Here is a 27,443-nt window from a genome sequence, read left to right as displayed (position 1 = left end):
GTGGCAGTGTTTTATGCGCGTGAAAGAGAGACAGGGAGAGTTGTGTAATCCGTCATTTTGCGTCTCCTTTCTCCCCCCTTCTCCCTTCCCTTTGGCCCCCTGGCTGCCAGGCGTCACACTAGTTTAAAATAAGGACCCCACCAAAAAAAAAAAGAAAAGTTGTCGAATGAACAGGCTTGAAAGAGAGAGAAAAAAACTTGAAACTTTCCCACTCTCCAAAAATCACGGGGAGTGACTGTGACAGGAGGAAGGGGACTCGGAGAGGGAGAGCTGAAGAAGCACTGGCAAGATTTCACCACATTTCTTTGAGGACCGCACAGACCGGAGCAGACCACAACCCACTAAACCTGGACGGAGAATCGGTCGTTTCTGGAACAGTGGGGACTGTTGTTGGAGACTCTTGGAGGAGCATGCGGCTCGGTTCACTAATCAGGTAAGAAACGTTGACTTTTACAGCTGCAACCTGCTGCCTCTCTCGGTCCGCTGGCACACAACATCGCATCCACCTTTAAGCGGGCATGGTGTTGCTGTTGCAAGTGGAGGAGATTTTATTAAAAGAAAATTGGTTTTCATGGCGAAGTTTGGACTTTTACGCGCAACGCCTCCTCGTTGCGCGCTGCGCTTCGGGATACATGATGAAGGAATTTACCCGAAGACATCTAGGTTTTATGGTCGAGTCTTTCTCCCCGGGGCAGATTTCTTTGAGTTTCCCCTCTGTTGGATGGTTCGGTCTCCCTCTCTTTCCCTGTGTCCCGCGGCTCTCCGTTTATTCTACAATGTGCCACTGTAGCGGCCGGGAAAAACGTGGACCCCGGGTAGGGGGTCCTTACTTCGGCCTGAGCGGCTCTGTTGTGTCGGACTGTGCGGGACCTTTGTCTGGGTCTTTCGGGGTAGTTATGTGGTCTGATGTGGGGAAGCTTCCAGGGACCACGGCGGTGCACCACACTGGGAAGAAAGCACCAATTACCCCGACTGCATGTGGCTTGCGGACTCGTGGTTGTGGTGATGGTTTGGTCATCGTGGTGAGGCTAAATGCGCAGGAGGTCGTTTATTCTCATGTTCAGGCTATTTTCTTGGCACATAAAGAGATGCTATTCCACTTGTTCCCCGTGCACTTGTGTCTGCATTTAATGGAGATTTGCTGTGGCAAATGCTGGTGTTCTTTTTAACCAGGACTTTTGAATGAAACGATACCATTTTAAGGGAAGCAAAAGAGCTTTGACGACTCAATGTCAACATTATGAAAAGCTGCTCTAGTGGGTACATTTAAGGGGGCCATTCAATACCACCCCACTTCAGGAACTAAACTCAAATAAAAAATCTCTTTTGATTTTGTGTGTGTGTGTGCGCGCGTGCGTGTGCGCGTGTGTGAGAGATGTTTGCTTGTGAACCCTGAAGGGAAAAGTAAACGTGTGTTCACCCCAGCTGTAGTGGGTAATAAAGTGGCATAATTGGTTGCTAGTAGAGTAGAGTTACGTCATTGGAACATTCGATAGGGTGTCCACTCAACGCAACTCAACTAAACTGAATTAATGTTATGGAAGAAAAAAAAGTTGAAGAAAAAAGATGACCATTGAATCGAGAACAATGAGTCTCTGTAAGTTTACAGAGTACATACAAACTGAACACTTAACTAGGTCATGGAACAATTATGGAACAACCTGCTGATGTTTGAAATCTTGCATAGCTGTGTTTAATTTTCCCCTCTGCTCTTCATCCCTCCAGGCTCTATGTCCTGTGGGCTTTTGTGGTGGTCACGACCTCCGTGACTAAGTCATCCAAGAGGAAGGTGAGTCATTAGCTCATTATTTCATGAGATCTGCATACAATTACTTTGCGATAAAGGGATCAAAAGTGTGGATTCAAGGATAAATTCCCATTATTGAATGTCCTAGGACTATCCTGACTGGCTCAGGACTGTCTGAACTCTGAATGAGTTATCGGATCCTGCAAATGTTGATACTGGCTGCAAAGAGAGCATTCTTTTAACAACATTTACACACATTTGATTATAGTGTCATTTTGGCCTTTATTGGACAGTGAAGTATGCTGGGAGTGGGGGAGATATGGATGCAAACAGGTTCCCTGGCTGCAGACTGTCGCTGTTATGTTGGCATGCCCCAAGGTGCTCCCTCTCTAACATCATTGAATGGGATTGGAGACAAAGTCCAAAGTCCTCACACATTGCAAAAACACGAGTTTCCCACAAAGCTATTGCAAGGCTTCACCACTCAAAGTCAGTCAAATTAGTAGGGTGCCGTACAGTCTTTTTAGTATCAGATTCCATTTGTGTTAGCATCCCACCAGTGCAGCTATGCGAGGAAACACCGTCTAACAAAACACAGAGGACATTTTCTGTTTAAAGGACTGTAACCCAGTCTTTTGAAGCCTCATTCAGCTTCCACTGAACTTTGGAAACAGATATAGTTGCATATAACAACATTTTTTCGTAATTTACTGTTAGTAAACATAGCAGCTGCGGTAATGAATTTTCCTGATTAATGTTTTAAATAACGTATTTAGCTCAGTATATAGTAAGTTTCAGCTCTTCAGCTCAGTTCCGCCGAGCTGGGGCACATAGTCCAACATTAGTAGCTTCAGATCTTTTCCCCAGAAGCTGGTGGAGACCAAAAACAGAGCTAAAAGAATGTTGGAGTCACATTCATTGAGTTTCTATTGCACCCAAGTGGAAGACATCTGTTGCTGAAGAATTCGGCTGTAAAGTGGTAAAGGACTTGATCTCTCCACTGGCAATCTGCAGTGGAAGGTAAACACAACAGTGGGTTAAATGTACACATGTCAGTATTCACAGCTACACTGCGGTGTGGATCGGCCCGCCAGCAGAGTGTCGCAGGACTCTAACCAGTAGCACCAGGTCAGCGGTGGCGGCTGCAGGTTCACCGCGCGGAGCTCATTACGGCTCCCAGTTATGTGCCAGCTGTGTGTTTGATGTCACTCATTACAAAAGACAACACCTCCCCTCTGGAAACACACACCAAAACCACCAACACACACGCACACACTCAGAGTCATTAGGCCTATCTGGCTTGACCCCCCCCCCCCTCCCCTCCTAATCTCTCATACCGCTTTCTCTATACTTTTCTCCCACCCTCCGGCCATTTCAGCCCGGACACTGATAGGAACCCTTTTAATCTGGATAACACAACACTGAAGAACAGAGAGAAACACAAACGCACACGCAGGCCTCTTACCAGACCTCCTCTCTCTCTCTCTCTCTCTCTCTCTCTCTCTCCACAAACCCACAGACAGTTTGTACAGTATGTTTACCTGCATATTTTGGCCCTGTGTACACACAAATGTTCACACTTAAAGAGAGGAGAGGGCGGAGGGGGAGTGAGTGGAGTGCAGATTTATGTTTTGCTTTCTTTCTGAATGGAAACTTTTGTTCCACTCCCATGTTTGCCGCTCTGCCAACCAGTCAATACTTCATTTATGGAATGAGAGGTGAAACGTTTATTTGTAGCCACAGAGGAAGACCTGGCACCCACATGCATGCACTCTTTTCTCACAAACACATACGTATATATTTAGCAAACAGCCAAATCAGTCACAGTCTTATTGTTTCTGCGGCGCATTCATATTAAACCAACTGCTATGAATTTATCCATCTGCTCATAAGCTGCTGGCAGGTGACCGAGGCTCCTCAGAGCCCGAGTGAACTATGAAACTTTGAGGATTTATACTTTAGGCTCAGAGGAAGGAATCTCAAGAGACTGCAGCTCAACAGCAGACTTAGTTTCTGTGAAGAAATAAGTCCCAACATAGATTTTTGATTTTGCATTGGCAACGTTTTTGCTAAATTAAGTACTTCCTTAAAATAATGCCATGTTTCCATTTGAACCTTTTTACAGAGGGGTAAAAGTTTCATGCAGTCTGACCACATTCAATTCAATGAATGTATTTTTTAACCAACCAAACTTTTTATTTTTAAAATGAACATATTGCCCAAACATGTTTTCGTTCCAAGACCACAAAATGTGTTTTTTGGTCGGCCGGTTGAACAAAAAACAAAAATGAAGACGCCACCATGAGCTGTTGGAATATTTTTAATTAGATGAATTACTTATGCAATCATTGTCATTATTCAATACAAATCTAGTTCCATCTTCTCGATTCTTTAGATTTTTCTGCTATTACATCCCATATATCTCAATGTGTATGTGTTTGTGTGTGTGTTTTTGTTTGTATCAGGTGACAGGCAGACGGTCCAGACAGGTGTTCGAGGCGGAGCCTGTGGAGGGGGTGTGGTCTGTGTGGGGGGAGTGGTCTGGCTGCTCGCAGACCTGCGGCGTGGGCGTGTCACAGAGGAGCAGGACGTGCTTACCTCCCCCACCTCCCATCTCCCACTCCCCACCCAACTGGGCAGGTTATGTGCCGGGGGGCATGGGCGGTCCTGTGCGCCCGTACTACCCTCCTCGTTACCCCGGGCAGCATCAGCCTTATCACCCCTCCTCCATCTCCGACGACCACGACCAAGGGGTGTCTCTGTATCGGAATACCAACCCTGGAGGAGGAGGAGGAGGAGCTCCGGTACCGGGGCAGGCCAATCCAAACATTCCTTTTTTCCAGCCAGAATTCCCCCCATCCGATCAAGACCATGCGTCCGTGTACCGATCGCCCTACCACGCTCCTTCCCACGGCTACAACCAGCCATCGCGCACCATCAGGAGGCCGACCAATCCAGGAGCCTCCAGGGCCGCCGCGGGAGGCGGGAGCAGAAGGTCTATTGCCCCAAACCGGGAGGGTTTGCCTGTGAGGAGGTGAGTGAGACTGGAGAGAGCCATCAACAAGAAAAAGATTTTATCAAAAAGGAAGTGAGTTTTCTCTTACTGGCACAAAAGTGCAGAAGTCCTGCTCATGACCTCAGTGAACTGTATCACAGACTCTATGACTCATCGACAAAGACGCCACCAAACTAAAAGTTTCCTCAGAGAGCCAGAGTGCACATTCGCAGGATCCATTCCGTTGTTTAAAGTGCAGACGTTGTTTCGGTATTAAAGAGTCTGTTATGGTGTTTTGAGTGTTGGAGGTTGGAGTTCTGCTGGTCTCTGGCATGTGTTGTGCAGTTAGATCATTTTCTCTGGCTTTTGTCATACCAACAGGCCCTTAGTTAGTTAGGATTATGTTGGACCGCTATTATGAAGTCCATCTAAGATGCATCCTGTCAGTGTTTCACACATCTCTGGATCCGCCTGTACGTCTTCCTCACTAAATACTTCATGCTTCTTCTTCCCTTTTATTGTTTGTTTCTTTTTTTCCCGACTCGACAGGTCTTCCGCCATCCGTCCGGGTCAGTTTGGGTACGGCAGGGTCCCGTTCTCTCTGCCGCTGCACCGCCCCAACCGGCAGGCTCGCCACACAGTTAACGGCACCGACGCGCCAACGTCAGCAGCGCCCGACGAAGACGAGGCGCGGAACGACGAGGAGGAGGAGGAGACGACGCGGAGTGGCGGCGCCAAGCGGAAGCCGGCGAGGCGGGATGTGGAGGAGGCGCTTGAGATCGCCGCTGCCGAGGAGGTCACCGCGGCAACCACCGCAGCTGGAAACCCGCACCGCCACGTTGACCGCCGGCCACAAACCAATACGCAGCACGGGAGGGCGAGGGAGCGAGCCCCGCCTCCCCACTTCCTCTCGCGCTCTTCATCGCCACCTCTCCTGCCCAACCGCCACAGGTTTGACTGGCGCTCCGTCACCGCGCCGCCTCCTCCCGTCCCGCCGCTCTCCCGCCCCAACTCGGCGGCCGTGGCGTCTCCCTTTTCCCGCCCCCTCCACCGCCCCAGCCCCGTGCACAGAGAACGGGAGCTCGAAGCGGGCTTTGGCCCCCACCTCCCACCCACCGGCGACATCTACCCGCTGCAGCACACCCGCAACCCCCACCTGGGAGTGGAGCCGGGCAGTGATGGAGGAAGAGCTGCTCCTCAGGTCTTCAGATGCTCCGGGCCGGAGAAGGAGTACCGCAGGTGCTTCTCGCAGGTAGGAGAGGAAAGCAATGATTCCACTGGCTTCACGTCACATCAGTCATCCTCCTTTACTCCGCTTGATTTACGCGCACCCCGCCCGTCGAAGGTTCACCAGAGTGTATTTGATAGGTAGATCATTTCCCAGCTCCAAACACTACCTTGTTGTCTTTGAGCGATCAGATGGAAACTGACTGCAACTGCCTCCGCAGCTCCAGGGCGTGCGTGCGTTCTGGGTCGCAACCAGAATACACACCTCCGCTGTGAAGCCGAACGCTCGCTCTTTGCGAGTGATCGCACATACGTGTGGGAAGAAAAAAACGAGCCAGAACCAGCGTGAATGTGTGCGCGTGGACGTGTGTTTAGGCCCAAAGTCCCGTCTCTCCTGAGGCCTGTCTGGTGATGATTGGGGTCGCGGCTCACAGGCAGGTTCATTCAAAGCCTGCGCTCACAGGTGAGGGGCTGAGACAGGGGCCAGTAACTCAGGTTTCACTATGACAGGAATGCCACGCTTGATTTCACTCAATTAAATGTGAGGTTGAGAGTGAATATTGCGGATGGAGAGTTTTTAGTGATCGGCGTGTTGCATGCCGATCACACTGTTTCTTTTATTTATATGTTTTATATGTTTGCGTCATGGATTGTTATTACCATCAGGCAATATCATTTTTTAAGAGGGACCGGTCCTGGCAATAACCCATGTGACACATTTCACACAGTTTAGCATTTGGCAAACGTGCACATTTCCCCCTGTTTTTTCAAATGGCTGTTTTAAATTAACAGCACGTTCTCACTTACTTTTCAATCATCTATCAATCAACCGTTGTCCCTGGAGAGCAACCACCTGTGGAAAGCCAATGATTTCGTGCATGAATTTATTTTTTATTTCTAAGCACAAAAACACCTGTGAGATATCACACATGGAGTGACAGATGAACGGAATAAACAGAAGGAAACTAAATCACAGCCCCTTTTACGAGATTTGATCTTGGGGACAAAAATACACTTGGCCCGGTTATTCATTCCGGCAGACCACTTGTAGCAGGGCTGTCTTAAGTGAGGTATTGGTAGAGATGATAAGACTAAAGTTAAATCCCCTCCCCACCCCCCATCCCCCCCCACACACACTTTCAGACCTATGCATTTTCAATCTCACACGTTTTTTCCACTACTGGCTCTCGTCGAGTGGAAGTTGCCACTTGAATTCGGAGCCGGGTTGGCACTCACCGCTCTTGACTTTTCGCTCTCTTCAGATAATTTGGCAGGCTCCCTTGCTCCCTCTTTCATCCGCCGCTCTTTCTTCTTTTCTGTCTCCACCCGGCTCTGTGTGATAGTCTCCATGTTAAAACAGATTTAGTAGCTGGCAGAAGACTCGCCCTGTGTGTGCCAGCAGCGCTAATAGCAGTCCTGTGACGGCTCAGCCTGACTCATTGGGTCACGTATTTACCCACCATTAGCCTCTGCTTCAGCTTTGTTTGCTCCTGCAGACTCCACATTTTTTTAATATGCCTTTTGATAGTTAAAATATCAGTTTACTTCCGATGAATGCAGGACTTTGCCCAGGCTTGTATGTACTGTATACGTGTGTGTGTGTGTTTGTCAGTGATTCAGGGAGTGAGCCAGACTGAGTGTGACACATCCTATTATCTATTAGGTGTGTTTGTCATAACACAGTGCGCCTGAGGCCCATCACAAGTGTGATTGGCTGTGTGTGCGTGTTTTTACTGTTGCGTAGAAGCAAGAGGGGAACCGAGAGAGGGAAAAGAGGAAATGAGGAGGGCAAAAGTGCATGTGTGAGTTAGGGTGAAGGAAGTGACGCAGTTAAGTATTAGTCAAAGAGAGCACTGTTTTTAGAAAGTAGTGGGAGGGAGAGCTAGAGGGGGCGAGGGGAGAGAACATTTTGGGGGGTTCCGGGGGGGGAGGCCAAGAGGCCAAGAAGAAATTGCGATGAAGGCAGGTGAAGACGAGGGTTGTGTTGTCTTTGGAAGTCCTGTAATAGGAGCAGACAAAATAGAGGAGGATGGAGAGAAAATATTCTGCAGGAAGAGAAGAGGAAGTTAGGTTCAGAGGAAAAGAGGGATTCATGGAGAAGTGTGTGTGTGTGTGTGTGTGTGTGTGTGTGTGTGTGTGTGTGTGTGTGTGTGTGTGTGAACGAGCGCAGAGTGTAACAAGAGGAGAAGTTATTCTGTCCGAGGGAGAGGGGAGGAAAAGGTGGAATTTGGAAGAAGAAAGAAAGAGACTCACCAGCTTGAAGCAGACACTTCACATAAAGACGTAGCTTTATTCCTCTCCCGTCCTTTCAATTCACAATTCTTTGATGGTCATTTCCTCCCTCTCTGACCTCCTCTTCAAAGTGAATATTTGCCAAGAATCACTTGCAGTGCGTTCCTTTCCAGCAGCGTGTGAGGCGAGATTTCAGATCACACAAAGTGTTTATAACAAATACATCCATGGTAATTCTCTATTTTCCAGATGCATCAATCAATGGGCCTCCTCCAGATATAACTACCGTGTATTATTGAAGAACGTCTGACTTGACTGTTCCCGTGCCTCTGCCTCAGACACCTAACCCGCGCTCCTTGAGCAGACATAATACCTCCATAAACACGCGGGACTATAGCCAGGCGCCACAATGTCATTGGTCGGGCTCCTGTCGCTAAACCTGAGGAGATTGTGTTGTGACTGCAGTGCAACGTGGCTTCAGGATGCTGCATGATTCAAATGATCAAGTCTGTCATCAAACAGGCGTTTCTACGAATTAACTATATTATTACGGCTGTCAGCGCGGAGCCAAACTCTTTACTATCTGTGTGCAGTTATTACGCTCACAGCCGGCCCAGATGTTTTTGTTTTTCGGGACTGAAGCCGACACGCAGACACGTAGAAGGTCTGTACTTTCTTTGCTTTAGTCATTTCCCAAACAGAAGCACCTGCTTCTCTACACAAACCAGGTACCTCTGCTTGTTAAACATTTGAACAGCTTTAGTGAGTTTGCCCTCTTTCATGTTCTTATTCCGGAAACAGGGAAGCAGCCTGGTCCGTAAAAAAGTTGAAAAAAAAATCACCAACCAGCACCTCTCAAGCTCACAAATCAACGTGCTCAATCGTGCTTGTCTAATTTAAACAAAACCTGTTAAAACAGTGACTAAAACAGAAAGAGAAAGAAGGTCTGTTTCCTGAAATGTAAAAACCTTCTCCATCCATGAATCAAAATCTTCTCATTGTGTCACCTGACTATGATATTTGTGCAATGACACTGATTCAAAGGTCTGGAACATTAGACATATAACACAACATATGCCACACAATCAGGAAATGCGCAACACAAACATACAAAACCACCGCAACATGGCAACAAGACGGAGCACACTGTTGTATCAGCAATGATTTGTCCAACGTTTGTGAAAACTTTGGATCCAGATCCAGAAGGGTCCTGACGGAGGAAGCAGCACCTCTGTCCACAGTAGAAGCTCCTTTGCAAAACTGCTATCTATGAAAGGCCATAACATGTGGGTTCGTCACTTTCAGTGCTTTTGAGCAAAGTTGTGTTTCTTATTTATTCTTCTTCTTTTTTTTTTCTTTTCTTGAAAAAGACATATTTGTTTTGACTCTCCAACTAAAATTCCTCCTGGGAATAAGCGTGATTTCTCTCTCTCTCTCTCTCTCCGTCCCTCTCGCTGGGCCTCCTGCAGCCGCTGATGGATCAGCAGCGTTTCATTTGGACGACTCCCGACTTCCCCTCCTCGGGGTCAAGGCCGAGAGCCCGGGAGTCGCCCCCCCCCGCCCTCCCCCCTCACCTCCTCACCCCCTCCTCACCCGACGCGCCGACACACGACCTCGGTCACAAGATTAGCCGGAGAATGTTAATCGCTGAGGACAAACACGTACGCACACATCTGTAACGCATGTCCCGGACTCGTGTGCATGAATCCTGTGATTAGTTCTGGCGTGTGGAGCGTGTTGATTTATGGCCTCTGGGGGCTATCGGCCACTTGTTTTTTTTTTTTTTTTTTCCGGAGTAATGTCGCAGTAATGCCGGAGGAATGGCCGGCCAGCCTTAACCTGCGCGAGGTATTGCTCCTCCGCGCGGCCAGCTGTGCAGGCCGGGACTTGCACGCAGAATGCCGACGTCTCAACCTGGGCTTTCCCTCCGGAAGCACGCGCGCGCTGAAAGGTTCCCGCTTCCCTCCCCCCCAACCCCCCCAAAAAAACTCATTAGTTCTGCCTGGGCCGGTGTTTGTGTTTCACGCTAGAGTGTTATGTGCGACCAGGATTGACTGGCGCGTGTTTATACGTGTGTGTGTGTGTGTGTGAAAAACAAAGCTTTTAGCCCTCTGGCTGTAACCCCCCCCCCCCACGCCCCTCCTCTCCTTCACATGCTCCAATATATATCGCCCACAGGCCTTTTTCTCTTCTGCCCCCCTCCCCGGTAGTAAAACACATCGGAGACTTTCACAGCTCCCGAAACAAAAACAAAGGCTTTTCTTTCACCTGATGTCCACCGCTGACGCTTTCCACGCGTCAGTCAGCGGCATCGTTCACTTTTCCTGTGTAACCTTAACGTACCGTACCGTATTTCAGCGAGGAGAATCCTGTTAGAAAACGTGGGGCTGGGTTTACTAGTTTTTGCAGCATTTTTATGGACCACCTCTGAGAAATCACTATCAGATCCAAAGGAGCAAGAAACACATGCAATCCTCAGGTCATCTTAACCTATTTGGAAGAGACCACCGCGGTAAATATTTTCCACTTTCATTGGAAACATCCGGTCCAGTTTACAAACAAACTTACTGGGTTTTCTCTGGTCTTCCTGTACAGGATTGTTATGAACATTTAGTTTCGCTCACTTTGGGTTTTGCCTCTAAAGTGGTTTAGTTTAATCTGGCTTAAATGTGGGCTTGTTTACATCCTGTTTTTAAACTCGTGTTTCTAAACCATTGGACTCCCTTGTATTTGACCGTTTGTCATTCCTTTAATGAGCCGGATGTTATCTGATTTATTGCCATGTTGGGATCAATGCAGGGACCAAAATAAACATCTTTTTGTAGATTAAGTAATTGCCATTAAAAAAATGCGCTCTATGAGTACGGCCATTGCTGACACTTTTGTCAATGCTGCACTTTATTCCAAAGAAAAAAAACATTTGGAATTTAACAAAAGAATATTAAATGGACAAACATCTTTGCAAAATAAAACCAAAAGAAAATTGGCAATTACAATTTCTGTAACTGGCATTTAGCAGTTTTTGATATCCTGTGTCCTGTGTACTTTGAGTGTTTTGATTTCTCCCCACGTGCCCAGACTCATCCTCGCTTCCTTTCCCTCACCCCACATCACCATTTACTATCACCCCCGTCTTTAAGTATTTTACTCTCTTGTATCCACCCCCCTCCTCGGCCTATTCAATAACTGCCACCCCCCTCCAGCTCCCTGTCATCACTCCTTCTGTTCACAGTTAAGAGGAGACCCCCTAACCTGCTCTCTTAGTAAACGAGGGAACACCAAGGTACACCCGCACAGGCATTCTCACTCTCACTTTGCCTCCCCTCCTTCCGTCTTCCATTAGCCTCCCGGTGTTTTTACAAACCCCTAAACTCTCTTTTTTGGGGGGGGGGGGGGTGTGCTACGTTCATAGCATTCATACACTTAACTTTCACTTGCATTCCCTCTTTTGCTCTTACATTCCTCTTGTCTTTAATGGAAGTCCTTTCTTTGTACTTAGGGTGCATCGCATAGCTGCACACACACTGTCCTTCTGTGTGGGGGGTTCTTGATGTTGTCCTCTGACCGTTTATGGTCTCACAGACACACAGACACTCTCCAGTTGGAGATGGGGCCAAATATGTATACGTCCTGCTGAAATATTTACAACCCAACGCATTTCACACACACACATACACACACATGCAGGCAGATTTACAGGGTTACTGTATAACGTAGAGTCAGATAACTACAGTGACCCTTAATCGCCCACCTCCGTATTCAGCGACTGTAGCTCAAACACACAATCTGGTATCACAACTTATCGCGTGTAAACAACACAAAAACAAGTTAGTTTTGAGCGGTGGAAAACTGTTGCGTAGCGTATTACATCATGTTTAATGAGTTGGTTTCACACACGACGAGAAAGAAAACAACAGATGATCCGTGTGACATTACAACAACACACAGTCATTCACTGTCACACACACACGCACACACACAGTGACAGTGTGAATTTTAGCAGTGACATTGAGTGCATTCTCTGAAGTGTTGCCCATTAGTGTCTTATAGTTACACTTTGTCACAGAGGCTTGTTCACATGGGAACCGCTGGTCTGTGTACGTGCATGGGTGTGTGTGTGTATTATCTTGACTAATCCCTTAGTGTTGTCTCCATAGACGAGTGACTAGGAACTTTCCAGCTGTTTGTGACAGCTGGGAACGTGGATACGGATCCACAAAAAAAAAAAAAGACAAGAGGCACGAATCAAAGAAAGAGAGTAGTGAAAGACAAGATGATTGTGGGGCTGACCGAGATTAGCGTTGCAAGGAAATCTGAGAGCTCTGTGTGCAGCGTGTGTGTGTGTGTGTGTGTGTCTGTGTGTGTGTGTGTGTGTGTGTGTGTGTGTGTGTGCGTGCGTGCGTGCGTTTGAGCCAGCTGCATATCAGACAGGATGGCTCTGGCTTCCAACAGTAATGATACCCGACGATAGGTGTGTCTGCGTGTGTGCAGGGGGTGTGTTAAACAATGCGGTTTTGTTACTCAAGTAGAGAATATATTAATATTATTTCATAAGTAAGCTTCCTGCATTGAAAATATGAATGTACAACATTAAATTAAACACTTAAACTAATCCAAATCCAACATGCCCTTTGTATAGCATTGTTTGATTTTTAATACGGATGCATCAATTCCACAATGTGGAAATGTATAGTGTTCAGCTGCATGAGCAGCTCTGTGAGGCTAATGCACTGAGGCACAGTTGAGCTTTGAGCTAAATGCTAAGGCTAGCATCACAATGCTAAGATGCGGGTGTGGACAGTAGCGGATAGACTGGGGCCACGTGAGTCATGGTCGCTATGAACCAGCGCCTGATGTTTCAGCTGTCTCTTTGAAGCGAAACGTATTTCCACTGTACGGCTCCATAAGGACTCTACTTAAACGAGCACAAGCTGGACATGTGCTCATGCACGCACACGCACACAGACACACATCACATTCTGTGGTCATGCACTAGAAGCCACGGTGGATTGATGTGAACAGCCGCTTCCAAAAAAAAAAAATCTATCATGTCCATATGGTTCTAATATCGTACACTCAGCGACTGCCAAAGGCAGCACGCAGACGCCGTCTTTGTGCGTCTTCTGTATTTTTGTTTGCGCCTGCTTCCGTCATTTTTCAATCAATTGAATGAATTCCATTCCTTCTTCATCAGCGGCGTTTTCTTTGCCTTTTATCCCGCAACAGCCCACTGCAGCCGTGAGGCACAAGCGCCGGGTCTAATGGTCTGGTGTAGATTTCACAACGGTTCAATGTGTGCATTTTAAAAACTCTCCTCCTGTTTCTGTGCGCCAGGTGTGTGGAGGCGCTGCGTCGGAGCCCAGAGCGGAGCAGTGTGCTGCCTTTGACACCCAGGAGTTCATGGGTCGCCTCTACAACTGGGAACCTTTCACAGAGGGTGAGGACGGAGTTCACACGCACACACACACACACACACACAGTTGTTTAGAGTTTAGCTGCAGGGTGCTTGAATTTGATAATAAGCTTACTGTGAGAAGGAAATGCTAGGAGAGGAGGAAGGGGGCGGGCTTGTAAAAGTGTTTGTAAAATGTGTGATTAAGTGTGTTAAATGTTGCTCCGTGTGTACAAGTGTGCGTTGGCAGGCCTTTCGCTGCATTCCCAACCGGCCGCGACCGCTCCTCTCACTGGCCTGCAGTGCATGTAGCGTCAATGGTGGCGAGTCGGTGGGGAAAAGAGAACGACTAGAACTCGAGCTGCTCTTATTCTTTGCACAAAACACTCTCCCTCGTCCTATTTTCCTCCCATTTGTCCAACTCCTCCCGTCCTCCCTTGCCAAGCTTCTCCTCCCAGCTCTGACTAAGCACGCAGATTCCTACCGGGTGAGATAAAGACAGAATAAGAGAGACAGAGGAGGTGAGAGGTGATGGGACGCAAGTGTTTGCTCATGTGACCGGTGGCAGCCAAGAGAGACAACGCGGCTTGCGTGTGTCTCCGTTTGTCCACGCGCCGTCTTGATTACCTCGGGTGTAAAGAGTACAATAGTCCATTGCAGCGGAGATTGTGTCGATTTATCTTTGTTTTCAAATGCTGGAGGGAGGAGAGAGGGAGAAAAAACTCAACAGATACTTAAGCAGTTTTGAGAGCAAAAGAAGAATGTACGGAGAGAATATTACAAGCGTGGGTTTTTTGGGGAGTGAGCGATTGGAGGAGGGGGAGACAAAGAGTTTAGAGAAACACAGCTGTCAGATGATATCCAGCGTGTTTGTTTGTGTGCATCTGTGTATATTCTATGTGAGGACATTGGCAAGTGTGTTTGCTTCTACTGTAGATGTACGTCTTAACGGATAGTCTGAGGAGAAGTGTTTATTTGTGTATGTTTGTGTACACAGTGTGTGTGTGTGTCTGTCTACTTGTGATCACTGTATCAGCTGGCTGGATTTCCCCATCACGCACACTGAGAGTGTAGAGACGCACTACATCAGCAACGTCAGCCGTAATGGGCCGTTTTGGTTTGGTTTCATTCTGCCTCTAAGCACACATCTCACATATAGACAAAACCAGACAGACATGATTACCACAAATGACATAATACTCTATATTCATAGACTACTACAATATCTCAAATGGTATTTTTTCTTACAGTAAATAGCGCCATATTGCCCAACACAATGAGGTGAGCCTGCAAGGGATAAGTGTTTGTATACAGTGAATGGATTACCCAAGTTATTTACCATAACAACACAGAGGGAGTATCCCTTGAGGGATGTACTTATACTTCTTGGTTAACCTTTAGGCCAGTTTTGAGGATGGATCTGTTACCGGAGTCAGCACAGAGGTATCAGCTGGATCCTGAGTGCCTGAGTAAATTCACAGGGCCCCCCACCATTTTCTGTGTGCCTGTGAGGGGAAATGGTGAGATCACAGCATATTTATCCTAAACACAGCTCAGCTCTGCGTCCTTGCCCTTCTGCTCTGTCTTATTTTAATAGACATCTGCTTAGATTGAGATCTGCTTAAAAGAGGAGAGAACAGGAAGAAAAGCATAGGAGACCTCTGAAAGGGGTCACATGGGTAAATCACGGTTCTGTATTCACTGTGACAGCATTGAGTATTTTGGGGGATAACAAAAGCCACCAAATGTCACACGTATGGGTGGTGATGAGGGGATACAGTAATGCATGTGTTAAATGGTTTTTGCACATGACATCAGCGGGGTCATACACACTTGATCAGCGCTGTAGATAATCCTTTTCCACTCTGCTGAGTAAACTGCATCGCACTGTTTACTTCAGTCCGGTCCCATTGGCTGCAACCCAAATCTTCATATCTCGCTTTCCATCAATACACTGGAGGCTGCAGGGAGTGAGTGAGTGAGTGAGTGTGTGTGTGTGTGTGTGTGTGTGTGTGTGTGTGTGTGTGTGTGTGTGTGTGTGTGTGTGTGTGTGTGTGTGTGTGTGTGTGTGTGTGTGTGTGTGTGTGTGTGTGTGCGCGTGTGTGTGTTACAACATTGAATGGTGACTTAGGCATTTTTTCTCCAGCTGCAGCCATCTGTTTAGGACTTTGTACCATACTGCACAGTGTGGGATTTACTTATTTTTCCCCTCCAAGGTGAAGTCCCTGTTACGTATGAAGTGCAAAGTGTTGTGGCCTTTGGTTTCAAAGAGTTTTAAACTGCCGCAGGGATTGATTCGAATAGTTTTGTTTCCCCTCACAAGCTCAGCAAGGAATAAAGCTACCTCTAGTTGTGTAAGCGCTGCACGTGCAGGTGTTGTTTTACTTAAATATTCCCTTTTTTTCAGGCCTCATCCCTATTCTGCTTACCCATCCTCCCCTCTTCCTGTCCCACTGCCTCTCTCTTTCTCTTTCCCTGTTGGAGTTTGTTTAGACGGAGAGATAGTGGGGAAGTATATTCAGACAACATATATTCCACTGTCTGAACACTAAGCTCAGAGAGGGAGGGAGAGACGGTGGAAGAGAAAGAGAGGCCCGAGATTGAAGCGAAGAGAGGAACAGAGAAGCACAATCATCGCGGGAGGCAAATGAAAGATAACGGTGCTCAAATGGAGAGATGAGTTAAAGATGATTGGGAGTTGGACAGGCAGCAAACATCACGGCAAGTTGAAGAGGAGATGGAGAACAAGCGGGGCGAGCTGGAAGCATTTAGACAGAGAGAGTGTGCATGAGTGGCAACACTTCTCCCCCTCTCTGTTCTATCGGTGTCTCCAGTCTAATCTCACAAAGATAACTATGACAGACGGAAAGAGAGAACAAGGGGGGAGAGAGAGCTCGGGGGAGAACTGCCTCCCTTTCTCTTTCTTTCCTAAATATGTACTGTACATCCGTCTCGCTGCAGTCATCAGACAGCAGCCATGACATGGCTGCAAAGACGCCGGTCAGAGTCAGAAACAATGCTTCTTTCGTCTTATTTCTCTTATTCACATTATATAGTTTCCACATATGCTAATAATGTATTGTTTCTTCATTTTCGATCTGACAGAACTCAATCAACAAACTAAACTCTGATGAGTATATTACTGCATCTTACAGTCCATTCTGAACGACCACTACTGCATTTTTGAAGTAGTGGTTGCTTCTCGTGTATGACTTCCTGACCACCTCGGATAAAATACACTCCTCAAAGTAACTAACATGTGCGTGGTGTGTCACTCCAACAGGGCTCACGCCTGATGCAGGTGTTTATTAGTAGAGAAATACTCCAAGCTTCCTCAGCATCTAATCCCTCTTTCCTACTGCAAAGCCATCAAATGAGGAACATCTTGGCTTTGAAAGAGGCTTAAGTGGCTTATTGAGGTGGTAAACGGGATCTTCAGTGGTATTACATGAAAATAAAAAACAAAAACTATTATCAAATGTAAAAAGTATTTTGGAGAGAAAACCTTCTTTTCCAAATGACTTAAGGATAATTCAACTATACAACTGTACAATAACTGTACAATAGGGTTTCATGCTGTTTATACGTATATATTTAATATTTGGCATTGTGACTCCACAGGGAGAAGTCACAAATTCAGAAGCACAGAATGTGTTCATTGACCCCTGACCCCTGGAGCTCATGTTTATAGCTACATCTCACACACACACACACACACAAACAAAGCCCTATGCATGCACACGCACGCACACACACACACACACACACACACACACACACACACACACACACACACACACACACACACACACACACACACACACCAGCACTGCCCAAGGCCTTTAAACTCTGTAAGACCCCCAATCCCTCACCTCAAAGAGGATGATGAACAGCTCACTGTCTCTTCCGGTCTTTATCGGCTGTTTTTTCAATCTTTTCATGTCATCTTTAAAGGAATAGTTGACATTTTGGGAAATATGCTCCCTCGCTTTCTTATCCCAAGAAGATTATTTAACATCCTTCTTGAGATTAAGGTGGAATTTAGAAAAATGCTCCATAAAAACATTGTCAGACTCAAAACGTTTGGGGCGTGTTGGGCTGGTAGCTCCCTCGGGCCCCGATGAGTAGTGTGCGACAGAGCCGAGCTGATTATAGACACAGGAAGAGCCTGAAGTGGTTCAATGATTCACCAAAACCTCTAAAGTCCACTAGCAAATACTGTGTAGCTTGTTAGTTAAATGTTCACAGAAACAAATTATGATCAAGTTATATATCTTTTCAATGTTGGTGTAATTACCCACATCTTCTTATTTCATGCTCAGAAAGAAACAAGATGATGAACTGTTCCTTTGAACCTGCTCATTGCTGCACTCAGACACTCTTCTCTTGTTCGTCTACTTTCTCCATATTTATTGCCCGGACCCCACGCCTTTTCCCTGGTGAGATCATCTGTATTCTCTCCTCACTTCCCACTTCTCTCAGTACTGAAGGACTTCAATTTCCTCTTTTCCTTGAAGCCGTCTACCCTTTTCTTCTCATTCCTCCCATCTGTTCTATTTTCCCTTGTGGATCCATACCTGCTGTGGTCGCCCATTTGGGTTCTTCTCATAAATCAAACGTTCCTCTGGCTCATGTTTACACCTCTCCTCTGGGTATGTAGCTCCTGGGAAATAGCTAATCGCTCTGGTGCTGGTCCGACAGTCGGGGGGGGGGGAGCCACGTGGAAAGACATTCACAGACTCATGCCGTCGCACTCAGACGTATGCAAAGCGAATACGTTGGCCTTTTTCTCTGTGCCTGTGTTCCAGTCGGTGCAGACAAACAGTGCGAGCTGACCTGCAGGCCTTCGGGCTATCGGTTCTACGTCCGCCAGGCCGAGCGCGTCAGAGACGGGACCCCCTGCTTCAACCTCAGCTCCAACGACGTGTGTGTGGAGGGCCGATGTCTGGTGAGCGCATTCGCGTGTGCATGAAACCGAGTCCATCCTGTCTAGCCCGTGTCGACGGGATCCAGAGCCTCTCCGCCTGGCGTTCGGATTCAGAGTGGCTCCCATCTTTTTTTACTACCCTCCTCTGGGCCTCAGTTCTCTTTGTCTCATTTGCTCATTTGCACTTTGCGATTTTGGCTTTATATCGCACTTCTGCTTTTGGCATTAATCTGGCCGGCAATAGTTACCAATTAAATAAACAACGGTGAAATAAACACTGGCAGTGGATGTTAAATTTCAACCACATCGCAATAGCTTTTCTCTTCTGTGTCCTCTCCCCTCCTCCCACATCTCTTTTGTTCCCCTACCCCACTCCTCTCCCTCATTGTCTGACCCATCACTCACATCTTTTCACCTTCCGTCCCTGCCAGACCGAGGGCTGCGACGGGGCACTGGGCTCCGGCGCCGTGATTGACAAGTGCGGAGTGTGTGGCGGGCGTGAGAGCGCCTGTCGAAAGGTGGCGGGAAGTTTCCAAAATGTCACGGTTCCCCTTGGTTACCACAAGATCCTGGACATTCCACCCGGAGCCACATTCATTAACATCACAGAAAGGCGAGCCAGCCCTAATTACCTGGGTAAGAGCTAGTAGACACAAACCAAATCATGCACACACACACACACACACACACACACAAACTAAGGATTCTTGCGTAATACCGGTTGCAGCACCAGTTAAAGTGAGATGTTGGCACGGAAATTGCAGATTTGGTCATGAGAATTGGCCCACGGGCATGTGTGTGCTTGCTCGGACCAAGACTGTAAATTCTGTGGCGTCCAAGCAGATAAAGCCTGTAATAAGTGTAAGGTCCTTAGAATCAGTATTATGTAGACTAAACAAGATCACAATATGAAAAGGAAACTTGACTCAAATTCTGTTTCTTTCTGACGCGCCATCCCCCCCCTTTTTCTCCAGCCATGAGGAGCGGCACGGGGGCTTCGGTGGTGAATGGGCGGTGGGCCGTGGACCCTCCTGGGGAGTACCAGGCGGGGGGGACCACCTTCACCTACACCCGACCTAGAGCCCGGGCGCAGGGGGAGGAAGAGCAAGGCGAGTCCCTCGGGGCTCCGGGACCAACCACTACACAACTACAACTATATGTAAGGACGGTGTTTGCTCTAACGCTGTAAGCAAACATCTCCCCATGTTTGCTTACAGGGAATGGCACAATTTATTCAATGATAAGAAAAACACGTAGACATATTTGTGTAAACCAAGTATTTCAACATCTCTATAACACAGGCTAGGATCCTTCAGATTGGCTGCGTTGTTTTGGGGAGGGGGTAGAGACAGCTATACCAAAGCTTACCCTCAGACTATGCAGGGCTCAATAATAACAAACCCAAGATCTTATTAAAGAAAAAGAACTTATCTGCAGCTTTGCATCCAGAAGTCAAAGCTTTAATGTGATTTAGAAGAAAAAGATAAGGAGTCTATAACCGCATTGTTGGCAATGTGAGGGCGCGTATGGCTCATTACAGGCTGTGAAAGGAGTCGTAGGTTGGACAAACCTAGAAAAGAAGAGGCTTGCATGTGGTGGAACAAATTTAAAACAGACGTGTTTATTGGTAGTTCTCAGGTTACTTTTGCCTGTGCAGCACAAATCCCAACGCGGACCTACACCCTTTGTTTGCTCCCAACTCCTTTACCTTGCTCCTGCTATCACATCAGTGTGTCAGCGGAGAGAGGTCATTTCCCTCTAATCTGTCAGTGCCCCTCTATAGTTATTGACGTACGTCACTCTTGACCAAAGTGCAGCATTGACTCATGCAGCAGCTGCCTCAACTGCATAGCAGGTCTAAATGTTGCCATGGGGACTCCGGCTGATTAGGTTTAGATGACATTGGACGCGTTGCGGCCTTGGGTGATAGTCCGCAGAGTTTCATAATAAGAGCGGGGACGAGCACACACCCCGGTGAGGCATCCTTGTGCTTGTCACCGTTTCCCTGCCAGGGCCCCGGTGGCTCCTCCGGCTTGGGGATCTAAAAAGCCTGTTTTAGGGTGTTTTCCTTTCATTGGCCAGTTTCTCCCCTCTAACTTTGTATGTCTCTCACCCTGTTTTGCTCTCCAGATCATTTTCCACAAGGAGAATCCAGGCATCGACTATGAGTTTTATGTCCCCGTGGAGAAGAGGGAGGTGGAGAGGGAGAGGATGGCAGAGAGAGAGAAGGAGGCACCCAGGGAGCGGCCGAGGGAGCGAGAGCCAGGGAGGGCGCCCCTTCGCAGTATGTCTTCCTGGTTTTTATCTTCTACCTTCTCTTTTTTGACAGGCATGTTTTCTGCAGTAGCACAGAGACTCTGCGTTCTCCACAGTCACGTTCAGCGCATAGTTGAGTGTTTGCAGTTGCAGAATTCAGCATCTCCAGATGCATTCTTTCCAAATTACTCAGGGAAATGGTGCTGTGAGCCATGGGAGTGATGGACTTTGTTGGATTAGGATGGGTGTGGTTGTGGGCCAAGTGGGTGGGATTATTGTGCAAGTGCGTTTGTGTGTTTGTGCGTGACCTTGATGGCAAGCCATTGGGTCCACGTGTTGCTGCCATGAGACCCTGACCTCACTATGACATCATTAGCGTCTGACTCACTGCATCGTCCTAGTGTTGAAATTTCAACATTCAAGTTTTTCCTCTTTCTTCACTCTTCTTCATTGTTCTTTTCTCAATGTCTCCTTCCTTGCCTTGCCTTTCCCTTTTAATTTGTCTGAATGTCCATCTCTTTTTGTGCCCTCTCTCCCAGGTCCTCTCATTGTGTCAATAGAAGACTCTCCTCCTCCTCCTCCTCCTCCCATTTCGGTCCCTTCTTTCCCTTCCTCCTCCTCCTCCACCTCAGTGTTTTCTCCCCCCTCCTCAGACCGATTGACACCTGAGAGGTCACGTCCCCGGGGCTCTGCACCCAATAGGAATGCGCGGATCCCCCCTCGCACTGATCTGCCACCGGACACCCAGTCACCCTTTGTGTGGAGGAGAGGAGGGCTCACAGAGTGCTCTGCTTCCTGCGGCAAAGGTCAGAGTTCATAACCCCGCCTGATTTAAGTGTGATTTTTTTTTTTTTTACTCCATGGTTAAGGTTACTTTCTTATTTTGTAGTGTGTGGGGTCTCCCCCCTGTGGTGTGTTTGTGAAGGTACAAGAACATCCCATCACTTCTGTTTTTTTTCTCTTTGTAGGTTCTCACAACAGAGTCATTGTGTGTGTAAACCGCCATACAGACGAGGAAGTCCCGGAGAGGAGTTGTGACTCTGCAGCCAAGCCGGTTCCTGAGGAGGAGCCTTGTAACACACACCCCTGCCCACCATTGTGAGAACGCACGCAGTTACTTTAAAAAAGATACATTAAGTATATTACTCTATATTTGGCTCTTCAGGAAGACAGATGAATGCATTTTGTCATAGTTCACTCCATGAATATGTTTTTTTTTATTTTCTTCTGAAAAGAAATATATGCCTGTGCTGTTTACATATTTTCATTTACTTCCAATGGATTTAGAAAAGAATGACTATGATGTGTTTTTTTGTACAAATTGATTTAAGGAGAAATGTGAGGTTAATGCACCTAATCCCGAGTTAGATGCGATGGAAAGGGTGTGTTTCTGAAGCCATATGAGTGATACCTTCCTGTAATATTTAGCTTGAAAATTTGCCTTTCCTCTCAGCTGGGAGGCCAGCTCGTGGTCAGAGTGCAGTGTGTCGTGTGGCCCCGGCGTGCAGCAGAGGCAGCTCCAGTGCAGGCAGAGCTTTGGGAACCGCTCCACCATGGTCCACCCGCAGCGCTGTGCCGAACTCACCCCACCCGAGTCCACACAGGCGTGTCACCTCGGCCTGTGCTCCCATTGGGAGGTCAGCTCCGCCTGGAGCACGGTAGGTCCACAGTACCGGTGTGCTACCGGCAGATGCGCCTGCTGATGGGTCTGTGGTGAGAAGAGGCCGAGTAATGCGTCCCACAATCTGAAAACAGGACCGGCCCAAGGCAAAAGAGATTTCCTTTTGGCTTTTAAATTGTGTCACTGTGTCATTTCTTTCAATAATTCCTTTATTGGGTCAGCACACGACTATTTAAGTACCATTCAAGACACATATCCACAAGACTCTGATATGATGTATTTATGCGTTTCTGTCTTCCTGCTGCACAACCAAAGAAATGATGAATTAATTGATTTTTGTAAAATAGTATTTAACCCACTTATATATTTTAATCAAGTAAATGTGCCTTAATCTGCTTATTTAATGGTTAATGCCGTTTTTTTTAATGCTTGTTGTTGTGCTCCTCTCTGCCTGTCACAGTGCTCGGTGGACTGCGGCGTGGGGAGGAGGACGAGGAGCGTGCGCTGCCTCAGCGATCAGGGCAGCGTGGTGAACGAGGGAGAGTGCAACTCCAGGGCTCGCCCGCAAGGAAGTGAGGAATGCAACATGGGCCCCTGCGTAACCAACTGGTACTTCACCGGCTGGTCCAACACCGTGAGTAACGCCCACACACACACACACACACACGGGAGCAAAAAGCAAGCCTCAACGTTATCTTCCCGCTTTGTCCCTCAGTGTTCGGCACAGTGTGGCCCTGGGGTGCAGAGGAGGGAGGTGGTGTGTCTGACTCGAGGAGGGGTCAGGGAGGGTGGAGGAGGAGGGGACTGCGTTGGGGAAAAACCGGCAGAGATGAAGGCCTGCAACGGGGGTCCCTGTGTGCCGACAACCATGTGGTACAGCAGCCCCTGGACACAGGTAGGACTGAGGAAGAATGAACGAAACAACAAAGATCTGAGTTTAGATTTGGTATTTCAGTTTTGGAATAAAAGAGAATTCGTATTAGCGGGCACAGATCCGATAAACACGGATGCACTTTTCCTTCTTCCAGTGTAACGTCGCCTGTGGGAACGGAACTCAGCGGCGAGACATCATTTGTGTCCAGAAGACGGGGAATGATTTTACTGTGGCACCCGCCCACGAGTGCGCTCATCTGGAGAAGCCCGCCGCGGTGCAGGAGTGCCAGATGGGAAAGTGCGAGCCCCTGTGGTTCACAACGGAGTGGAGCGCGGTGAGAATAGAAGGCTAGAAAAGAAACACCGCAGAAGAAATCTACAAATGACCATAAATGTTCAATTTTAAACCTTTAATTAACACTCTCTTTTTTTTGTTGTGTCTCTCAGTGCTCACGTTCTTGTGGAAAGGGCTTACAAATGAGGGAGGCACGGTGTCTGGCACCGGACCGAAAGCACAGCCATGAATGTGATTTGAGCACCAAACCTGAACAGGAGCAAATCTGCAACACTATACCCTGCAGTCCACAAGTAGCAGGTGTGTGTCTGTGTGTGTGCGCGCGTGTGTGTGTGTGTGTGTGTGTGTGAGACCATGACATGTATACATATGACGTCTTTTCCCCTTTTACCCCAAAAACCTCCACCTCTCCGCCTCTCTTTTCTCACAGACGAAAACTGCCGGGACAGACGTCACAACTGCGTGGTGGTGGTTCAGGCCAGGATGTGCGTCTACACCTACTACAAGACCGCCTGCTGCGCCTCGTGTACCCAGAGTGCTCAGCGTGCCAAGCGGCACTAACGCCGCCAGTTCGCGCGCACACACACACACAAACACACACACAGAGAGACAGACGGCCCGGCTGCGAGAGAAGTCGAGGGTCAGGTCAAACGAGCTGGTCGACCCTGAAATCAGAAGTCTGGTAGATACGGAAAGGCCGGAGCAGACGTACCGCTTCGCGGCGGCCCGTGAGGTAGCATTTACGCTTATTCCTCCTGATTTTTTTTTCAGGTTTAAACACTGTGAACGCAGCCGGCTCCCTTTTTCAAGTTCTCTGTGTTCGAGTAGTTTGTCTTTTAGAACCACATATTCCACTGAGGGATCAGTTCACTCCTCGCGTTAGCTTCAACGCGTTCGTAACACGTCGCAGGGCCGAGTGATGCGTTCACCGGCTGATAGATTATTAACGGAAGAGGACGCCGCTGTATTCAAACAGCAAATTTAGCCTTTTTTTTTTTAATAATAATAATTTCTTTAATCAACAGCAACTTTCAACAATGCAAACCACTAATTCTGAAAGCAAAATGAAATAATTGCCCTTTGTGCCAGATACACAGTGTACGATAGAGTGCATGGAAGAGCTACTGAAAAAGTGTTTCTGTACCCTGCAGACGCCCAACTAAGCTAGAAGGAGTTACAACATATATTTGTTCGTCTTTTTTTTTTATAGTTTGCCAAAAATGTTCAGTAAAGTGTTTGAAAAAATGAACCAAAGGAGTGGGGTGAACATTGCAGTTAGCGACCAAATATATCAGAGCGTGAAAGAAGTGAGATTCTTCCTAAACGAGGAGGATAATTAGACACGGAGAGTAAACAAGCAGCAGCAGACAGTTGCGGACGCGTCTTTTTAACCCGGGCTGTTGGAGCCGTGTTCCAATCCACAGGTTAGAAGACTCAGAGATGCAGTCCTGTTTTCACCCAAATTTACACGATGCCGCTCACTAAATAGACAAAGTAATCATGTTGTTCTGTACTTTTCTTCCTGTCAACAAATCCCACGAAAAGACGAAAACCAACCATCTTTCTGACAGTTCGCCTTATGATGCAAATCTTTAGAAAAAGGCTCAGAAATATATAATTTATTTTTTCAAGCGTCAATCATTGTCTCGTATTAGAAAATATTACTCAAACGAGAGAAAGTTAAATTGTCGCGGGCTGGTTTCCTGCTGTGGCTTGACACACGTTGACTCAAAATAAGCCACAGGGCCCATATTTGTCTTAATGAAGGACTAAACGTATGGCTCATTCATAGGTTTTAATTTTGGGTTTTTAATGTCACAAGGATTTGTGGGAATAACTGACAGTAACAAAAATATGTAATAAGTCTGAAGTCTAAAATTGAGCATTTTTGCTCTTTGGTTGAAGCACCATGAATATTGTGTGAAACATCTTTATGTCCAAGAAATGTATTTACAAAAGCCCGCACATCCTGACGGTAGATTCTGAGGGTCTGACTGAAAAACGGAAAACAATAGTGCACACTAGATGATGCTTCCATTAACAATTAATGACAGCAGTAATCAATTAACGGTTCATGGGAACATTACCTAGTGTGAACACTCTGTTTCTTATGACATTTTTATGGTCCTTTTCTCACCTCATCTCGATATCTTCTCTCTTGTGCATCCGCCGTCACCTTCATGGGAAGAGACGATGAATCTGTCCTATTAGAGCAGGCCAAGCCATAATTAGAAAACTCGCGTTGACTGAAAAAGCTGCTTTCATGTAATGATCTTTTAAAAAGTTATCAAATGCAATTATTCTGCAAGGAAGTACGTATTTTGCATCCTAAGGTGGCAACTTCTGTGTGTGTAGGTACTTTTTATACCTTTTCGGTCTTCCTCTTATATCGACTGATTTTACTTGGCTCTTTTTCTCTGCTTTCACCTCCCAAGAAGACACACACACACACACACACACGCGTCACACCCTGCCCACTCAGTTGTGGAGTCTTTTTGTCAGATATGTTTTAATGTCTATATTTCCTTGGAGAATAGTAAGCGCTTGTGTTTCGTAGAGAAGTGTTGTTGTAGACCGCATTTAATCACATCTAACTGTCATATAACTGTTTTCCCTTTGATAAGAGAATCAGTCACTTCCTCATGTTTGTGAGTTTTAGGTCTGTGCGTGCGTGGTCATTTATGTGTGTGTATGGTTGTGTGTTTTGTGATCCTTGCTTTGAATGCGTCGTTCTTGTCTAATCCCTTGTAGTTAAAAATACTTTTTATATAAAAACAAAAGGATGGTAATTTATCTATTATCTAAAGAACATGTAATTTATTTTCTTGTTTTAAGAAGCTGTAGCAATTATTTTTGTTACCACCAGAGTATATAAGATTGTTATTGTTGATACACAGATGTTTTTTTTCTTGCAGAAACAAAAAAAAAAAGTGTGGAAAGATTATTATTGCAAAGCTTCATTTTAAATAAAACAACACAGAAATTAAGCTGAGTGTCTTTTATTTTTGCTCAGAGATAAAGGGTGACATGGCCAGTGTGCTCCAGACGGCGGCGCTGTTGGCCTGGTTTTCTCATCATGAAGCGGCCCCTAGAGTTAATGTTGATTTGTGGTATGAGGCCTACATTGTGTAGTGACAATATTAAATGAGCACATTTTTTCTTGCACTCAGAACATATTTTTTATTAACCACTGTGTTTACTTATGTAACGCAGATGTTTCTCAAGCTTTGTTTATCAAATCAAATGAGAACACACAAATTGAACAGGATTTCCAACGTTTAAGAAAATTTAAGAAATCCATCAAGAAGCTTTTTTATTCATATTAAATGTATTGGATTATATTCTGATAAAGAAGTGTTTCAAAATAAAACTAAAGTTACATAGAGACTATTCTGCAACTGCATAGTACGTATAAGGCATTTTGCGACAAATAAAGGTCAGCTATGTCTTGAAGTTTAAATGTAGCAGTGGCTGGAAATGTAAAAGTTCAATAAAGCCAATGGTAAAACTGAAAGCTGGGAATAACAGTTTAAATGTTTAAAGGTCGAAGCAACTTTCTTATACTCAAGTTCCACAAAGCCCTAACTGCAGAATCTGGACTACAAGATTGACTGAAGGTGTATAGTCTTCTCTGGTTAAACAATAATTCGGAGTGTCATCAAGTTGAGGTTTTCCCTCATCAAGCTCGCTGCCCTTGTTGTGCGTTGGAGCTCTTCCTCCTCCGCCGTGCAGGGAGGCTTCGCGCGTGGCGTGCTTTCTGCACACCGCTCACGGCCCCCCGGGGCGCCGCTTTGCCTCCTCTGTCGGTGCCGTTCTTGTGAGAAAGCCCCTATAGAGTGTGGCCAGATTACATGCGAGTGCGTGTGTCTTTGCGTGTG

The 27,443-nt window shown here is 46.8% G+C and overlaps 1 protein-coding gene across 1 annotated transcript; it reads left to right on the top strand.

Moving 5' to 3' along the window:
• Positions 1-26,546, top strand: adamtsl4 (ADAMTS-like 4). The gene is made up of 17 exons (XM_037454328.2): positions 1-433; positions 1,726-1,789; positions 4,213-4,781; positions 5,292-5,994; positions 13,536-13,638; positions 18,402-18,541; positions 18,952-19,156; positions 19,495-19,679; positions 20,651-20,804; positions 21,316-21,582; positions 21,745-21,874; positions 22,230-22,434; positions 22,858-23,031; positions 23,113-23,292; positions 23,426-23,605; positions 23,718-23,865; positions 23,996-26,546. Exons 1-17 carry the CDS (start codon positions 411-413, stop codon positions 24,124-24,126), a joined length of 3,561 nt encoding a protein of 1,186 aa, XP_037310225.2. The 5' UTR covers positions 1-410; the 3' UTR covers positions 24,127-26,546.
• Positions 26,547-27,443: the final 897 nt, after the last annotated feature.

Source organism: Pungitius pungitius, chromosome 11, assembly GCF_949316345.1.
Source record: "Pungitius pungitius chromosome 11, fPunPun2.1, whole genome shotgun sequence".
Lineage (NCBI taxonomy): Eukaryota > Metazoa > Chordata > Actinopteri > Perciformes > Gasterosteidae > Pungitius > Pungitius pungitius.
This window is presented reverse-complemented; position numbering and strand designations above follow the sequence as displayed.

Coding starts and splice junctions, on each gene's coding strand:
- adamtsl4 (XM_037454328.2), top strand. CDS start 411: ATGCGGCTCGGTTCACTAATCAG. Junction 19,157..19,494: donor AGCCAGCCCTAATTACCTGG/GTAAGAGCTAGT, acceptor CTTTTTCTCCAG/CCATGAGGAGCGGCACGGGG. Junction 23,866..23,995: donor CTGCAGTCCACAAGTAGCAG/GTGTGTGTCTGT, acceptor CTTTTCTCACAG/ACGAAAACTGCCGGGACAGA.